This window comes from Trachypithecus francoisi, unplaced genomic scaffold (genome assembly GCF_009764315.1).
Source record: "Trachypithecus francoisi isolate TF-2019V2 unplaced genomic scaffold, Tfra_2.0 Lachesis_group19, whole genome shotgun sequence".
NCBI classification, from domain to species: domain Eukaryota; kingdom Metazoa; phylum Chordata; class Mammalia; order Primates; family Cercopithecidae; genus Trachypithecus; species Trachypithecus francoisi.
Window position 1 is genome coordinate 44,400,040 of NW_022681464.1, and position 16,162 is coordinate 44,416,201.

At 48.2% G+C, this 16,162-nt stretch overlaps 1 protein-coding gene across 2 annotated transcripts in view; it reads left to right on the forward strand.

Annotated features, from left to right (window-relative positions):
- Positions 1-4,554: 4,554 nt before the first annotated feature.
- RAB31 (RAB31, member RAS oncogene family) overlaps positions 4,555-16,162 on the forward strand; it is a 150,905-nt gene continuing 139,297 nt past the window's right edge. Inside the window, exon 1 of one of the 2 annotated variants that reach the window (XM_033178352.1) lies at positions 4,555-5,025. In XM_033178352.1, coding sequence (XP_033034243.1) covers positions 4,987-5,025 — 39 coding nt within the window. In that variant the 5' untranslated portion in view covers positions 4,555-4,986. Of the gene's footprint in view, positions 5,026-9,406; positions 9,549-16,162 lie in introns of those variants that run through there. The other variant, XM_033178351.1, reaches the window with a different exon arrangement.

Consider the following 16,162-nt stretch of genomic DNA (forward strand, 5'->3'; position numbering starts at 1 on the left):
TGCCGACAGGAATGGAGGACTGAGGAATGCCGCACGTGGCGTCCCTCCGGAGCGGCTTTTCTAGGAGTGGGAGGGCAATAGGCGGGGCACGGGCGTGTCCGGGGGCGTTCCGCAGGAGCGACCAGGTAAATCTTGGTCTCTTCGGATTGACGTCACCTGGCGCATGCCCGGTTGGTCTGCACCTTCCCTGGGCGCTGGCTGCATTTTCGAGCCCGCGGGAAAAGTTGGTGAAGAAGAACCCGGAAGTGCACCATCTTGCCTCCATTCGTCCAAACAGTAAGTATAATGCGAATATTCCAAAATCAGAAAAACGCTGCTGGTCCCAAGCATTTTGGATGACGGATACTCAACTTGTACGCAAATATTCTTAGAGGCACTTCAGATTCGGAAGAGTCTGTATTAGATTCTTCCTCATCTAGGGCAGTCTTGGGAATTCAAAGAAAACACAGATTTCCCCCATATCACAAACACACACACTCACCTACCCGTTGACTAGGTTCGAACTCCAGCCATCCTGAGCATCTTCTCCTTTACTTGGGGGTTGGTTTCAGTTAATTCAAGGTTTGGAGTCTCTGGAATTTATACTCATTTCTTGAATGAGAAGAGTTACCAAAATGAAGCCACTACACCAAGCCTCAGACATTTCACATCACACAATAGTCTCCTGTTTCTTTCCTTTATTACTCGACTTCGGCGTGGGTCCTCTTCCTCCATCGGCCATTCTGCCAGTGTCTAGCACAGTCAGGGTCTGCTACTTGCCGAATGGGTGGGTAAACAGCTAAACACAGAAATCCCTGCGATATAAGAATCGTTGCCAACATCTACAATTAAACCAATTTTTAGTTGATAGCAAATAAGGTACAAAACAGTGAAACACAACTCCTTTTAAGAAAAAGAAATCCTAAACTCCATAGTATTTCTCTGAGCAATTGCAAGAAAACTTACATGACTCGCCAGAAGCAACAACCCAAGACAGTCTATGAAACAAAACTGGGGTTGTGGCGACTTTGATCTGCATCATTAATTTAATTTCTCAGTTTTACAAGTAAGCAATGAAAATGAACAGGACTGATGGAATTACATGTTACTTAGGGCTTTTGGGAGGTGGTCACAGCTGAATCAATTCATTTACCTTCCATGGGAGGTGTTAATATATATCTTATTGCTTATTTTCTTTTAACCCAACACTTTAAGCTCAGCCAGAGATCCAAGGGATGGTGGAGGTTGCTGGGCAGGAGTGTCAGTAAAGAGGCCAGTTAGATGCTGAAGATGGCTTAAGCTGTCCAGTGCTAGCACTCAGGAATCTGAAAAATTTAAACACTATCACCTGACACCAATCCTTTGTGAGGTCCCAACAGCGCCTGCCTTGTCTTCAGCGAGAGCTGTCTGCTTGTTCTGGAACACTTCTGAGCACTCTCATTCGAGGCGATGGAGATGACGAGGAGGCGAGCCCCCACCCTCCCCGTCTCCCATCTAAGATGTCACCACACTTTCCACATGAAGAAGACATCTAGAGTTGCAAAAGGAGGCTGTGCAATTTCTATCCGCTTTCCTAACAGCCCCTCCACCGAGCAGCCACCTTCCTTGGGGTTCTCAGGAACACTCCCCTTCCCACAGACAGAGGCTGTTTCCAGCCTCCACCCACCAGCTACTGTCTCCTTTTTCAAGTCTGTGGGTGAACTATGGGGTCCACTCACTTCTGTTTTTCTAAATCCCTCAAATCCCTTTCCCTACCCTGGTATGTCCAGGATTCATCTCCTCAAAACTGTTTAAAGGGTGCGAGTTACAAATAAGATTAGGTAGCACACGCTATTTAGAAAGTTTCATGAAAGAGAAGGAAAGAAGGAAGGAAGAAGGAAGGAAGGAGTTGTTACGTAAATGAGAAATACTGAAAGGCTGTTTAACTGATATTGCAGACACTATAGTTCCATAAAAAAGATAAATGATGAAAAACAAGGGTTGTAAACACTTTTATTTTTCCTTAATTGACTCTTGGGCAGACCAGATGACTCAGTACTGGTCTCCAGGGATCAGTCTGTGCTCCAGGGCGTTGTAACACATTTATATTACTTATCCTATTTAACATTTTGAGTCATATTATTTTCACAGAACCTTATTTACTATAAACGTCTCATAAATCTACATAGTATACACATTTCATTTAATATCTAAGTAACATATACTATTGTACACCATTAAATACACCCAGTAAAGACACCCTAGCTTGCTTAATCATTCCTCAAATGTTAGGAGATTTGAGTTACAATTAGTGCAAAAATCCTCCCTTTACCTCCCTGGAGATAATTTTTTTGTTGTTTTCTAACCCATTTATTTGTTTCTTTGTCTGCATATGTGTTTATATTCAAACAGGCAGCTTTGTTTACTTTTCGTCTTTGTATGTTAATGTTCAACAAAGGATTTCCTGAATCAAAAAACGTGGTTAGTTTTATGACCATTACTGGCTTTTGCTGTTGGAGACTTTATAGCAGCAGAGAAGTGGAGGTCTGAATTAGCACATGACCATTTACGTTACAAAATTCTCACAAGAAAAACTTGCATGTTCTATTTCTTAATTTGATAAATTGTCAGTTATGTACCATTGAATTTTTATCCCTGCTGAAGTTATACCCGAACTCCATATTTGCAGGAAATTCCAGAGGAGTCAGGATGGGCCCTTAGTGCAGTAATCAAAGAGTGTAACAATAGAGAACATGGCACTTTTTTAAAAAGTCGAGAGCTACCTCTGACCTGTCACTACTAAAATATGTCTCCTAGCAGTCATCTTCCTGCCTTCCTGGGCTAGAGCTTTATAGGTTACCTTAGGGTGATCATGGGGACCTGGTTTTCATGAGGCCATGTTTAAGTTCAGGGGTGACCTGGCTGGGGAGAGGGTATAAACCCGTGAACACAGGCCAGTTGACAGACCAGGATTGCCACTTTGTGAAGAACAGCCCAAGGCCTGATCAGAATGAGACACAAAAGAGGTCATTTTTAATAGAGCTAGGGGTGGGGAGAAGGACAAATGGACTGGGGCAATACTCAGGGAGGGAAGGGCTGGATAGCGGACTGTTTTGGGAGAGCCTAGAAACCACACACCCGTCTCAGACACCCGGGCTAGTGGAGAGGAGAGCGGAATGAGAGCAGTCAAGAAAAACGGTAAGGGAACACAAGAGAAATTCGGTTTGCTTATTTTTGTCTGGGCACGGTTTTGCCCTTAGCAACCTAAGGCAATTTCACAAAGCCCCACTCACTGCACAGGATGTAGAACACCGCGGAGGCTTCCACTTTGGTTTGACTGGCTTTTGGGAATTGAGCTGGAAAGGCAAAAGGACACGTTTCAGTGTGGAGATCCAAGTCTCAGTAGGTGCCCTGAGGGCAGGGGAAGGCCTGGGGGAGGTATCTTTGCAACTGTGTAGCGGTGGTTTTCTGATTAGCAAATCTGAAGGCGGTGAGATACTGTGATCAGGACTGTTTGATTCTGGGCAAGCCTCTTTTCACCCTGCCCACATAGAAGACTCTGCTTTGGATACAAACTCAAGGACAGATACGGATACAATGGACCTGTAACTTGTTCATGGCTGCCTTTTGAACAATTGAGTCCATTTGAGTAACCTCCACAAGCCTGCACTTCCAGGGCAAAGTGCCTGCTCTTTTGGGGAATTTAATTGTGAATTGTCTGTTTTGGGGCCCATTTTGACTCCAGTATTCCAGGACTTACCTCTTTGGAGGCCTTGATTTGGAATTTCCCATTGGATGGGGGCTACTTGGGTATGGGGTAGCTTCAACCTGGCTTCTGTAAGAACAAAGCCAGATGATCACGGTGGGTGGTCTGCTAGGAGAATGGAAATGCCATTGATTAAAATGGAAAGGTTTGGCGAGAGGCCTGAGAGTTTGGGATAGGAGATGAAGTTTTAAAAAATCAGTTTTTTAAAAAAACACTTCCCATCTGAAATGCCAGTGAATTGTTCAGATAGATTACATTGAAAAGGCTGGCATTTCTGTAGCAGCAACGAATGAAGTCATCGGAGTGGATGAGGTGCTCTAGGCCATACATGGAGAAGAAAGAGAACACAATCACCCAGGCCTCCCGTGACTGTGTGCGGCCACAGCCTCTGCTCATTTCCTAGTTAGGAAGGATGCAGGGGTCTGCTGGGATCGCCAGTTTCTACCTGTACTCCTGAGGACTGGGTTTCTGCCCACACGACTTGCAGGATTTGCCCTACTGAGAAAGAGTTTTGCTCCAGAATGCAAGTTTCCTGTTTCAGACACGGGCAGCCAGTTTTGCTTCTAGAATCATTTTCAGCTACATACAGAAAAGTGAACTTGGCTGAGCTGAAGAGCCACGCGTATGTTAAACGGCAGCTCGGGTATTAGGAACGCCGAGAAGGCAGGCCGAAGGTTAACCCCCTTCCCCTCACCCCTGTCCTCCCAGCGGCCCCGTCAGCGGCCTGGGACCCAGCATGTGGCTTGAGGACGGGACGACCCGCAGACCTGCAAGCGCTGCCACGCAAACGGCCTCGGCCGAGAGCAGCCGCTTTTCAGATGAGAATGGCATCTTCGGGACCCTCTGGTAGTGGGGCCAGGTCTCCGCAGGGCCGGTCCCGTCCTTCCTACCCGGGCCTTGCGGCCAGGCGGGGCCGGGAGCGGCGGATGCGGGAGGGCGCAGGGGGAGCCCGACTCGCGCGGGGCCGGTCCGAGGGCGGAGGTAACCCGCCGGCGACGCCGCAGGTCCCGGGTGGCTGACGCCGTCCGGGGGCGTTCCTGGGAGCCGGGGGCCGGCGAGGCTGGACCCGACGCGCCCGGGAGGAGCCGGCCGGCGGCCACGTGACCCACCGCGGCGGGGCCGGCGGCCCAGAAATAGCAGCGGAGGCGGTTCCGCCCGCGGGCGGCGCGAGCGAGGAGCCGCGGCGGGAGAAGCCGGCAGGGCGCGGGCGCGGCGGCCCCGGAGGATGCTGCTGAGCCCCGGCCCTGCCCGGCCGCGAGCACATGATGGCTATACGGGAGCTGAAAGTGTGCCTTCTCGGGGTGAGTCCTGGCCGCCACCCGCCGGCGGACCCCGGCCGGCGCCCCCGCGCCCCTTCGCTCCCTGGTCCCCGCGCGCTCAGACCCCGCCATCCCCTCGCTCTCCGCACTCCTCTCGTAGCTTCCGTCCCCCTCGTCCGCGCGCCCGCTGGTTCCCCGGGTCCCCCTCGCTCCCCTAGTCCGTGCGCCCCTCGCTCTCCGCACCCCTTCTTGTTCCCCGCCTCCCCCTCGTCCGCGCGCCCCTCCGGTCCGCCCCGCTCTCACCCTGCCGGGGTCCGGGTCCGAGCCTGCCCCGGGCTTTTTCTGCTCTTTCCTCCCGGCCCGCGAGTCCCCGGCTCCGCGGCGGCCTCGCGGGGACCCCCGGCGGGGACGGGGCAGTGGCTGCGAGTCTGGGGCCCCGAGGGCTTTCTCCTCCGCCTTTGATAGTTTCCTTCCGGCAGAAAGTTTAAGTTGCTCAGCCAAGTCGCTGAGGACTCTTTTGCCTCCTGAGGGCAATTGATTGTTCACTTAAAACACAAAAATAAAACCAAAAGCGAGCCCAGCCAAGGGGGTGAAAGCCGAGGGCGCGGCCGGGGTGGAAGGTGAGGCGGTGACCTGTGCGGAGCGCGCCCTGCAAACGTCCCTGCTGCGGATGAAAGAAGCAGACTGGGAAAGTCCTCCCCACACCACTTCTCCTAAAGTGGGGCTTTCTCAGCCCGAAGAAGCCTTAAAGCCGCCAGAAACAAAGAAGCAGTCAATCCTTGCGGCCAGGGGACTGCAGACAGGGGACCCGGCCAGGACGTAGGGTCGCTTCCTTTCGGGGGCCCACATCACATTCCAGAATTCCTTCTTCTAAAAGAAGAGCTGGTTCTAAGGGCGTTTTCAGCAGCCTTTGGCATCTGGTGTACCCGCCCATGTCATTGGCAAAGCTGGTCTCATGAAAACCATTTCCTAAAAAAGAGCAGCGAAAGGGTCGCATTCTTGTGCGAACTGATCTGTCAAGATGGGGATACAAGAACTGTAGAAAGAGGAAATGATTTTGGTGAGGACTGAACTGTGCCAGCGTCTCTAGGCTTCCTCTAGGCTCTTCTGGAACCTCCGGCAGAACCTTGTTCTGTCCACCGGCTCCCATCACTGGCCTCTGCCAGAACCATCCCCTACCCTAACTTGATTGTCCGGCTGGCCTAGAGTTCCAGAGGATCTGGGAAGGCCCTGCCCTCCCCGGTAGCCCCTGGCACAGATCCCCACCTCCCCCGACTTGCTCAGCCACAGCCAGGATCTAGCCTGGTCCTTTCCCTGTTGACCTTTTTGTGTGGCAGAAGTGGGTTTTCGTGTTCCCCAGGCCCTCTGATATTTCCAGACATAAATTCCAGGAATCCCATGCTTCCCTCTTGAGGGGCCATTTCAGCCTCAGGAAAGGCCTTCAGAGACTTAGAAGGAATGTCGTGTTCTAAGGAATGAAGAGGCAGCCTTGATGTGTGCTGTGTTTGTCAGAATTGGCCTTGGGAAAAATGAAATAAGACATGTTTTTGCCTTTTTTTTCTTCAACTCTTTCTCTTCACTTTTACTGAGGTGGTCCAAGTCCTGCCCTATCACAGGACCCCTTATTTTCAGTTTTGGTATTTAGGGACACATCTCTATATCCTCCTACCAGGACATTGATCAGGTGGCAAGAACCCTGTGTCAGGAGGCAGGAAACCCAGGCTCTCATTCTTTCCCACCAACGAGCCGTGTCGTTTTAGCAAAGCAACTCAGCGGCCTCATCTATGAAATGGGCATAATAACATGTTCCCCCTTAAGGCAGAGGACTATACCAGATGATCTCTTAAGATACATGCTACTATTTCAGGGTGGCAATTAGCAAACCTGGGAGAGGAGGAAGGTGGAGGAAATCTCTTTACTTCTTTTATCTCCAAGAATGATACACACTCTGAGTGGCTTTCTGCAGACAGTGCCTTTCCTTTGCCAGTTCTGTGTGTAGGAAATTGAACTTGGAGTTGGAAGAACCATGCCAAAGCAGAGAAAGAATAGGTTTCTGGGCAGACGGAGGCTTTGAAACATCAATCGTGGCTGGTGGCAGTGATTCACACCTGTAATCCCAGCACTTTGGGAGGCTGAGGTGGGGGGATCATTTGAGGTCAGGAGTTCAAGACCAGCCTGGCCAACATGGTGAAACCCGTCTCTACTAAAAATACAAAAAAATAACCGAGTGGGAGTGGTTCATGTTTGTAATCCCAGCTACTTGGGAGGCTGAGCTAGGAGAATCGCTTGAGCCTGGAGGTGGAGGTTGCAGTGAGCCGAAATCGTGCCATTGCACTCCAGTCTGGGCGACAGAGTGAGACCCTGTCTCAAAAAAAAAAAAAAAAAAAAACATCAATCATATCACACCACATCTGTGGCTTCCTTTTTTTTTTGAGGTTGGCTGTAAGTTTCGGTTTTATTGAAATCAGAGAACACTTTATTTGAAAGGCCAAATGACCTTATTGCCCACACTGAGTAAGATTTGCCACATCCGCTCGTTTGGCTGGCTCTTTCCTGGGTGAGATGTGTGCAGCAGGCTGTGTTTCTAGCTGCTCATCCAATTAGGCTGATTCTCTGGGTGGGATAACATTTGAGGTAGATCAAAGCCATTTAACTGTCTTCGGTTTACTCTCTTCTGTCTCTTTTTTTATTTGTTTTGAGACAAGGTCACGTTCTGTCACCCAGGCTGGAGTACAGTGGTGCAATCCTAGCTTACTGCACCCTCCAACTCCTGGGCTCAGTGGATCCTTCTGCATCAGCTTAGGTTTATTCTCTTGATTCCAGAGACCCTGTAGATCAGTTAGTGCTAAGTCCAAAAGTCCTTAAAAAAATATGTATATTTTTGAGATAGAGTCTCATTCTGTCGCCCAGGCCGGAGTGCAATGGTGCCATCATGGCTCACTGCAGCCTCGACCTCCCAAGCTCAGGTGATCCTTCCACCTCAGCCTCCCAAGTAGCTGGACCATAGGTGTGCACCACCCACCCAGCTAATACTTTTTATTATTTTTGTAGCGATAGGGTCTCCCTGTGTTGCCCAGGCTCTTTCAACATTTTAACGGGAATTGGGCTTGTTTGTTCTTTGCATAGGGAGGTCTGTCTTTTCTGGGTGAAGTTTTGTGTGTTGCCGGCACTCAGCTTCCTGTTTTTTAGCCATGAGACACCTCCCTGAAGTCTTGGTATGACCAAGACCCTGACAGCCACACCTTCTTTCTCCTTGTTAGAATCACTGTCTGTTGGGTTTCCCTTAGAAGGTGACGGAGAACATAGACTTCGTAACAAAATCTCACTCTCACTGGGAAGGCTGAGGGGTGGGTCTTTCTGTGCCTGGTCCTGTGCTCAGTGAGGACGTGGGGACGTGCTTCTCTATAAGGCACAGGTTGTTTTAGGCGTGGGCAGTGGGAAGTTTCAGCAGAGGATCCCTGCTGGTCACTCTTTGCTGTAGTTTCCCGCTCCATCCATGGGGTTGGAGGTCTTACCTCCTGACATTAGAGTCATTTGCAGCAGGTGGGAGTGAAAGTGGGCTGGTGCCAGGCCTTCACCTGAACTTCTTCTGTCTTCCTGGCATGTTAGGAATGTCCGAGCTTATTTCTTTTGGTGAATGCTCCCACATGGAATGGACCATGGCCTGTGGAACATTCTCTGAATGCTTTGTGTTCTTGGAAAACCAAGGACTGAAGAGAGCACTGGGTTTGTTTAGGTTACCTGTTATAAATTCTTGGCTCGCATTTCATGTGTGGACTTTCTCGGGTTCATTCCACATGGGGACAGCCCAGCAAGCCTTTGTGAATGCCCTTTCCTGGCCTGAGCCGAGTCACCTGTGGAAGTCGGCCGTGCAGGAGGGTGTGCTTGATGGGGGAAGCACCCTGGGCAGGACCCCATACGTTTCCTTCTTACCGGGAAAGTGTCATTCGTCCCACTTTGTGATCTGAACCGGTGCTATGAAACATGAAGCTTAAAGGCAACACCCTTAAAAACAGCAAAGTATGTTAACAACAACAAAAAAACCTAACAAAAACAACACTGAGGCAGCAGCTGCTTCAACCCCAAAGGTGGAAAGTTTCCCAGTATGCATTTTTAACAACACATCACCACGTGGCAAGGAGCAGGAGGAAGGCAGAGAGTGGGGAGGAGGAGAAAGAGAAGGAGGGGATCTTTGTTTTGTTATTTCCTTGGGGTATTTGTGTGCGTGCACTTCAAAACTGCTTCCTGATGGAATCCCAGAGAGATTTATATTTGGACTTTGGTTGTCTTGACAACAATTTAGAAATTTCTACCACTTCCTCAATAGCTGGGTGATCCGTTAAAAGAGCCGATGGCTTCCCTGCTTCTGGTAAGGAGCTTGTTGAAGCGTCTCCTTGTGATCTTGGAATCTATATGGTGGCTCATCAAAGAGCAGTCAGATACCTGCCATTTGGTGAGACATCTGGGTAATGGGGACTTCATCTATGTCCAAGGCCTTCACATGGGCCTCTTGTCTCCCCAGGGAGGACACTAGGATGCAAAAGAAGAACAGATTTATATTCACGGTAAGGCAGATCATCAGAACTGTGCAACCTCACATGAGTTGATTTGAGTGCTATATGAGAGCGTATCCAATACGGTGATAAGAATTTGTTAGTGTTATTGTGGAAGGAAGGAATGCATAGGATAGTGGGTTGGGCCAGGTAATGATCACATTTGCTTTCGAGTCTGAGATTCTAGTAACTTACTTTTTTTTTTCCCCCAGAGACTGGCATTTCCTGGGGAGGAGGGATGGTGAGGAGGGTGGAGTGGCTAGCCACAGCATTTATTTCTTGGCACAACTGATTCCTCTATTAAATCGAACTGTTTGTGGAAAGTATGTTCAGCATTGGTGACTCTGGGTAGCTTCTATGTTACATGAGAATAAATATGATATAGTGAGTTATCTTCCCAGCAGTGCCTGGCATATGGTAACACTGTGTCTAATGCACTTATCCCAGGCTGATGGAATCCATCAGGGTTCCTTTGTTCCTCCTTTGTTCAGGGTCAGCATTGCTGCTTTCATCCTGCCTCAGCTTTCAGAGCTCAGTGCGTCTCTGGAGTGTGTATCAGAATCATTTGAGGAGCATTTTCAAGCTTCTCAGGGTCCTTTCCCCCATTCCTTGTGTCTTAATTTGAGCTGCTGTCACAAAAATACCATAGGCTGGAGGGCTTAAACAATAGACATTTAATTCTCACAGTTCTGGAGGTTGGGAAGTCTAAGACCAAGGTGCTGGCAGATCTAGTGTCTGGTGAGGGCTCGATTTCTGGTTTGCAGACAGCTGCCTTCTTGCTGTAACTTCACATGACTTAGAGAGTGCTCGGTCTCTTTCTCTTCTCATAAGGACACCAACCCCATTCATGAAGGTTCTACCCTCACAACCTAAGCACCTCGCAAATCCTAATATCCTCACTTTGGAGTTTAGACTTCAAAATGTGAATTTTGGTGGAGGGACACAAACATTAATTCCGTAGTACCTTGTCAATCGCTTTCAGGCATGTGGCCTCTACTTTTGCCCTGGCCCAATGACACTGTTTTAATGAGCGTGATATATCCCTTAAGTCTGCTTTAAGGCCATAGCCATGAGAAAATAGGAAACTTTACATTTTAAGATGCTAGGACAGTGGTTCCCAACCTTTTTCCCACCAGGGATCAGTTTCATGGAAGACGATTTTTCCACAGATTGGAGCAGAAGGCAGGAGATGGTTTTAGGATGAAACTGTTCCACGTCAGATCATCAGGCATTAGGTAGATTCTCATGAGGAGCATGCAGCCTAGATCCCTCACATGCGCAGTTCACAACAGGGTTTGCACTCTTGTGAGAATCTAATGCCACCATTGATCTGACAGGAGGCAGAGCTCAGCTGGTAATGCTCGCTCACTGTTCACCTCCCGCTGTGCAACCTGGTTCCTAACAGCCATGGGCCAGTACCACCCCAGGGGCTGGGAACCTCTGTGCTAGAACGCAAACGATTTTGAGTTCACTAATTGGAAAAGACCTTTAAAATTTAATTAAGCCTGGTAGATAACACTTACTTGGTGTTTGCATGCCTGTGCAGATTTTATACTTTCATTTATCTTAGTTTTTATCATTTATGATATGTGTTTGAAAATGGAATAGGTATTCATTCATTCAGCCATTCACCATTTGTGGAGTGTTTCTTTTATGCTGGGAGCTGTGGGTGGCTGCATGTAGACAGGATGGCAGTGATTGCTGCCTTCCCAAGGACACGAACACACCAGCAGTGAGCTCTGTGGCAGTGACTGGATTCTGATTATGGTGCTTACCATGGCCCACCATCCAGAACAGAAGTACTGTGGTGTGATGATGAGAAATACTGACTGTCATCCCGCTTATTAGACTTGACGGCATGGGCGGGACAGAAAGTTCTTGCTCCAGGTCTGTCTTGGGTACCTGCTATTGCACAGTGCTGTGCTAACTCTGCTAGAGACAGAAAGTAGGTCAGGCAGGGATCTGGTCCCTGTCTGGGATGGAGAGGCTTCTGGTTGGTTCCTGTGCCACATGCACAGGAACGTGATCCATGCTGATGGGTATGTACAGGAGGTGTTGCATGTACAGTGGGAGATGGTGGGAGTCGAACACAGTGGGGGCTGTGAAGTGGGGAGCTGGGAAGGTTTCTTGGAGTAGGAAGGATTTGAGCAGTGCCTAAATGGGTGAGTAGGGCTTTGACAGGGAAGGAAAGGTGGATGTGCACTCCAGGCCCGTGGGGCTTGGGATCTCACTGTATTTTCTGGCACAGTCCCTCCTCTCCCAGCCTGCCCACTCTTCCATTGATACCCCCTACTCCCTGTCTTTCTAGCACTGGGTCTTTTATTTTTAATTCCCTTTGCCCCATGTTTTTTGAAAAATTTAAAACTTACACAACAGTTGAAAGTACTATGAATGTTCCCTAGATTCAGCAGGGATAACATTTTGTCACTTGTCCTTTCTCTCTGTCTCTCTCTCTCTCTTCTTTTTTTTTTTTGACATGGAGTCTCGCTCTGTCAACCAGCCTGGGGTGCAGTGGCACAATCTCGGCTCACTGCAACCTCCACCTCCCGGGTTCAAGCGATTCTCTTGCCTCAGCCTCCTGAGTAGCTGGGATTACAAGTGTGCAACGCCATGCCTAGCTAGTTTTTGTATTTTTTTTTTAGTAGAAATGGGGTTTCACCACATTGGCTGGCTGGTCTCAAACTCCTGGCCTCAAACAGTCTGCCCGCCTTGACCTCCCAAAGTGTTGGGATTACAGGCATGAGCCACCGCACCCGGCATGTCTCTCTGTTTATAAATAATACTAAACATTTGTTTTTAACCATTTAAAAGTAAGTTGCAGACATGGTGGCACTTTACCCCCAAATACTTCAGTATGTGTCTTTTAGGAAAAGGGGCATTCTCCTATGTAACCACAATACTATACTCCCATCCCCTAAACTGAACACAGGTGCAAGAATAGTATCAAACATGTGATCCATGTTCAGAGGTTTCCAGTTGCTCCTTTCCAGCTGTTTAAAGGGTGCAGTTAGACATCATGTATTATATTTGGTTGTCCTGTCTCTTTAGTTACTGTGCATCTAAAACAGTTCCCCTTCTTTTTACCTCATTTCTCTGGCATTTTTGAAGAATCCAGGCCGGTTGCCTTGTAGGCTGTCCCAAGATCTGGAAGTGTCTGATTGTTTCCTCATTGCTTCTTTCAGGTTCAGTGTTTTGGTGAGAATACAACGTAGGCGATCTTGAGTGGGCTTATTTTTTAACGTGATCATGTATAGTATTAAAATACTCTTTCCCATTTGTCTCTGTGCCATTTATTTAAAAAAATTTCTTAGCTTCTGCAAGTGTCAGGCAGTGGTGTGTCTGACACAGGACTTTGACCTCTTGGAGCCTACATTTTAGCAGGAAGGTGGGGAAATTATATCATACGGTCTTTTAGGAGGTGGTATGTGCTCTATGGGAAAAGAAGGCAAGAGGTGGGAGTGGGCTGGCGGGGGTGACAATTGAGTGTGCTCAGTGTCTTCGGAGCCCAGGGTAGAGGTGTCTGTCTCTTACTTACCCAGGGGATGATGCTGGTCTCACAGCTTCCTCCTGTGGTAAGCTGCTGAGCTATGGAGAGGAGAGTATGTCCTAAGGAGCCAGAGTGGTCATTCTTGTTGCCTAACTTTGTCAGCAGAAATGAGGAAAAGAAAAGTGGAATTTTTATTTGAGATGGAGTCTTGCTCTGTCGCCCAGGCTGGAATGCTGTGATGTGATCATAATTCATTATAGCCTCGAACTCCTGGGCTCAAGTGATCCTCCTGCCTCAGCTTCCTGAGTAGCTGGGACTACAGGCGTGCCACCACACTCAGCTAATTTTCTTTCTCTTTTTGTTTGTTCGTTTGTTTGTTTTTTGTAGAGATGGGGTCTTGCTGTGTTGCCCAGGCTAGTCTTGATTTTATGGGCTCAAGAAATCCTCCCACCTCAGCCTCCCCCAAAGTATCGGGATTACAGGTGTGAGTCACATTGCCCAGCCGAAAAGTGGACTTTTTTTTTTTTTTTTGAGACAGGGTCTCACTGTGTCTGTCACCTAGGCTGGAGTTCAGTGGTGCCATCACAGCTCACTGCAGCCTCAACCTCCCAGTCTCAAGTGATCCTCCTGCTTCCAAAAAGTGGGATTTATCATCAGGTCACCAAATGGGGTTTTCACTGTGGGATCTTTTGATGAGTCTTTTTCAAATACATTTCCTTGATTTAGATGTCTCAGGCCTGCTTGAATTCTCTAGAAGTCATGAATGTGGCTTCTGTTTGCACCACATTAAACCCAGAAGGTATCTCAGGCTCCTTTCGGCCCCCTCAGAGGTGCGTAGGAGACTTGAGTTATCAGAAACTTGAAGAGGCCTGCAGGACAGCAAACAGAACGCAGGGAGGTCATTTCTCTTCTATTTTCTCTTCTTTGAGCAGGATGCCACAGAGAGCTAGATCCCTTTCTATCAATGTATTTGGTTTTTTTTGTTTTTGTTTTTGTTTTTTTTTTTTGAGACGGAGTCTCGCTCTGTCGCCCAGACTGGAGTGCAGTGGCCGGATCTCAGCTCACTGCAAGCTCCGCCTCCCGGGTTCCCGCCATTCTCCTGCCTCAGCCTCCCGAGTAGCTGGGACTACAGGCGCCCGCCACCTCGCCCGGCTAGTTTTTTGTATTTTTTAGTAGAGACGGGGTTTCACCGTGTTCGCCAGGATGGTCTCGATCTCCTGACCTCGTGATCCGCCCGCCTCGGCCTCCCAAAGTGCTGGGATTACAGGCTTGAGCCACCACGCCTGGCCTGTTTTTGTTTTTTGAAGAAAAAGATGCCTTCATTCTCCAGGACTACTGTCTGCCCTCATGGAATCACTTTCCTAACTAGGATCTGCAGATATAATGTGTAGCCCTAGGAGGGAAGAATAGAGGGAGAAAGTGGGAGAGAAGAAGAGAGAAAGAGGAGAGAAAGAGGAGAAGAGAAGGAGAAAGACAGAGAGACACGCACGCGTACACATACAGACACTTGCACACACTATGCAGAATATCACATAAAATTTGCCCTCTGCTGGCAAGGAGAAAGAGCAAAAAGCGTTTTTTGTTTTTTCTGTTTTTTGACAATCAGATTATTGGCCAGGGCATTTACATTTATGGAGATTAATTAAGAAAGTTTTATTTATTTACTTTTTATTTATTTAATTTACTTTTTTGAGACAGGGTCTTGCCCAGGCTGGAGTGCAGTGGTGCCATCACGGCTCACTGCAGCCTCAACCTCCCAGGTTCAAGCAATCCTTCTACCTCAGCCTCCCGAGTAGCTGGGACTATAGGTGCCCACCACCACACCTGGATACTTTTTTTGGTATTTTTTGTAGAGACGGGACTTGCCACATTGCCCAGGCTGGTCTTGAACTCCTGGGCTCATGTGATCCACCTGCCTCAGCCTCCAAAAGTGCTGGGATAATAAAGTGTTTTTTAAAGTTTATCTCATGGCATCAATACTATATAGTTAATTTATACTTAATTTTAGCAGCTAAAATATTTTCTGAACTGTTTTTTCTTTTTTTTTTGAGACGAAGTTTTGCTTTTGTTGCTGAGCCTGGAGTGCAGTGGTGTGATCTCAGCTCACTGCAACCTGCAACCTCTGCTTCCTGGGTTCGAGCAGTTCTTCTGCCTCAGCCTTCCCACGTGCCACCATGCCTGGCTAATTTTGTATTTTTAGTAGAGATGGGGTTTCACCATGTTGGTCAGGCTGGTCTTGAACTCTTGACCTCAGGTGACCCACCTGCCTCGGCCTCCCTAAGTGCTGGGATTACAGGCATGAGCCACTGCAACCAGCCTTATTTTCTGAACTTTCATAATAAACTTCTAAAGAGCTAACTTTTTTCATTATCAAGTAGTTGAGTCTTTTTGGGCTGTTATAGTAAAGCACCATAGACTGGGGGCTGATGAACAACAAAACGTATTTCCCGCAGTTCTGGAGGCTGGAAGTCCACCATCAGGGTGCCTACACGGGCAGGTTCTGGTGAGGGCTCCCTAAGGGGTTGCAGACTGAGTCTTCCTGTTGGGTAAGGGAGCTCCCTGGGGCCTCTTCCATAAGAGCACTAATCCCATTCATGAGAGCTCTAGCCTCATGACCTAATCACCTTCCAAAGGCTCTACCTCCTAATATTATCACTTTGGAGGTCAGGATTTCAACATACGAATTTTGGGGATCACAGATATTCAGACCGTAACATAAAGTGATGCATGCTATTTACAATTTGAAGGCCAGGCATGGTGACTCACACCTGTAATCCCAGGACTTTGGGAATCCAAGGATGGTGGATCACTTGAGGTCAGGAGTTTGAGACCAGCCTGGCCAACATGATGAAACCCCGTCTCTGCTAAAAATACAAAAATTAGCTGAGCGTGGCGGTGTGAGCCTGTAATCCCAGCTACTAGAGAGGCTGGGACATGAGAATCACTTGAACCCAGGAGGTGGAGGTTGCAGGGAGCCGAGATTGTGCCACTGTACTCCAGCCTAGGCGACAGAGCAAGACTCTGTCTCAAAAAAATAATATATAGATAGATAGATATCTATATCTGTATATATAAAATAAAATTTGATCTAATTGTGAGGGAGGGGAAGTGATCAAGTAGTGAAATGATACATGCTGAT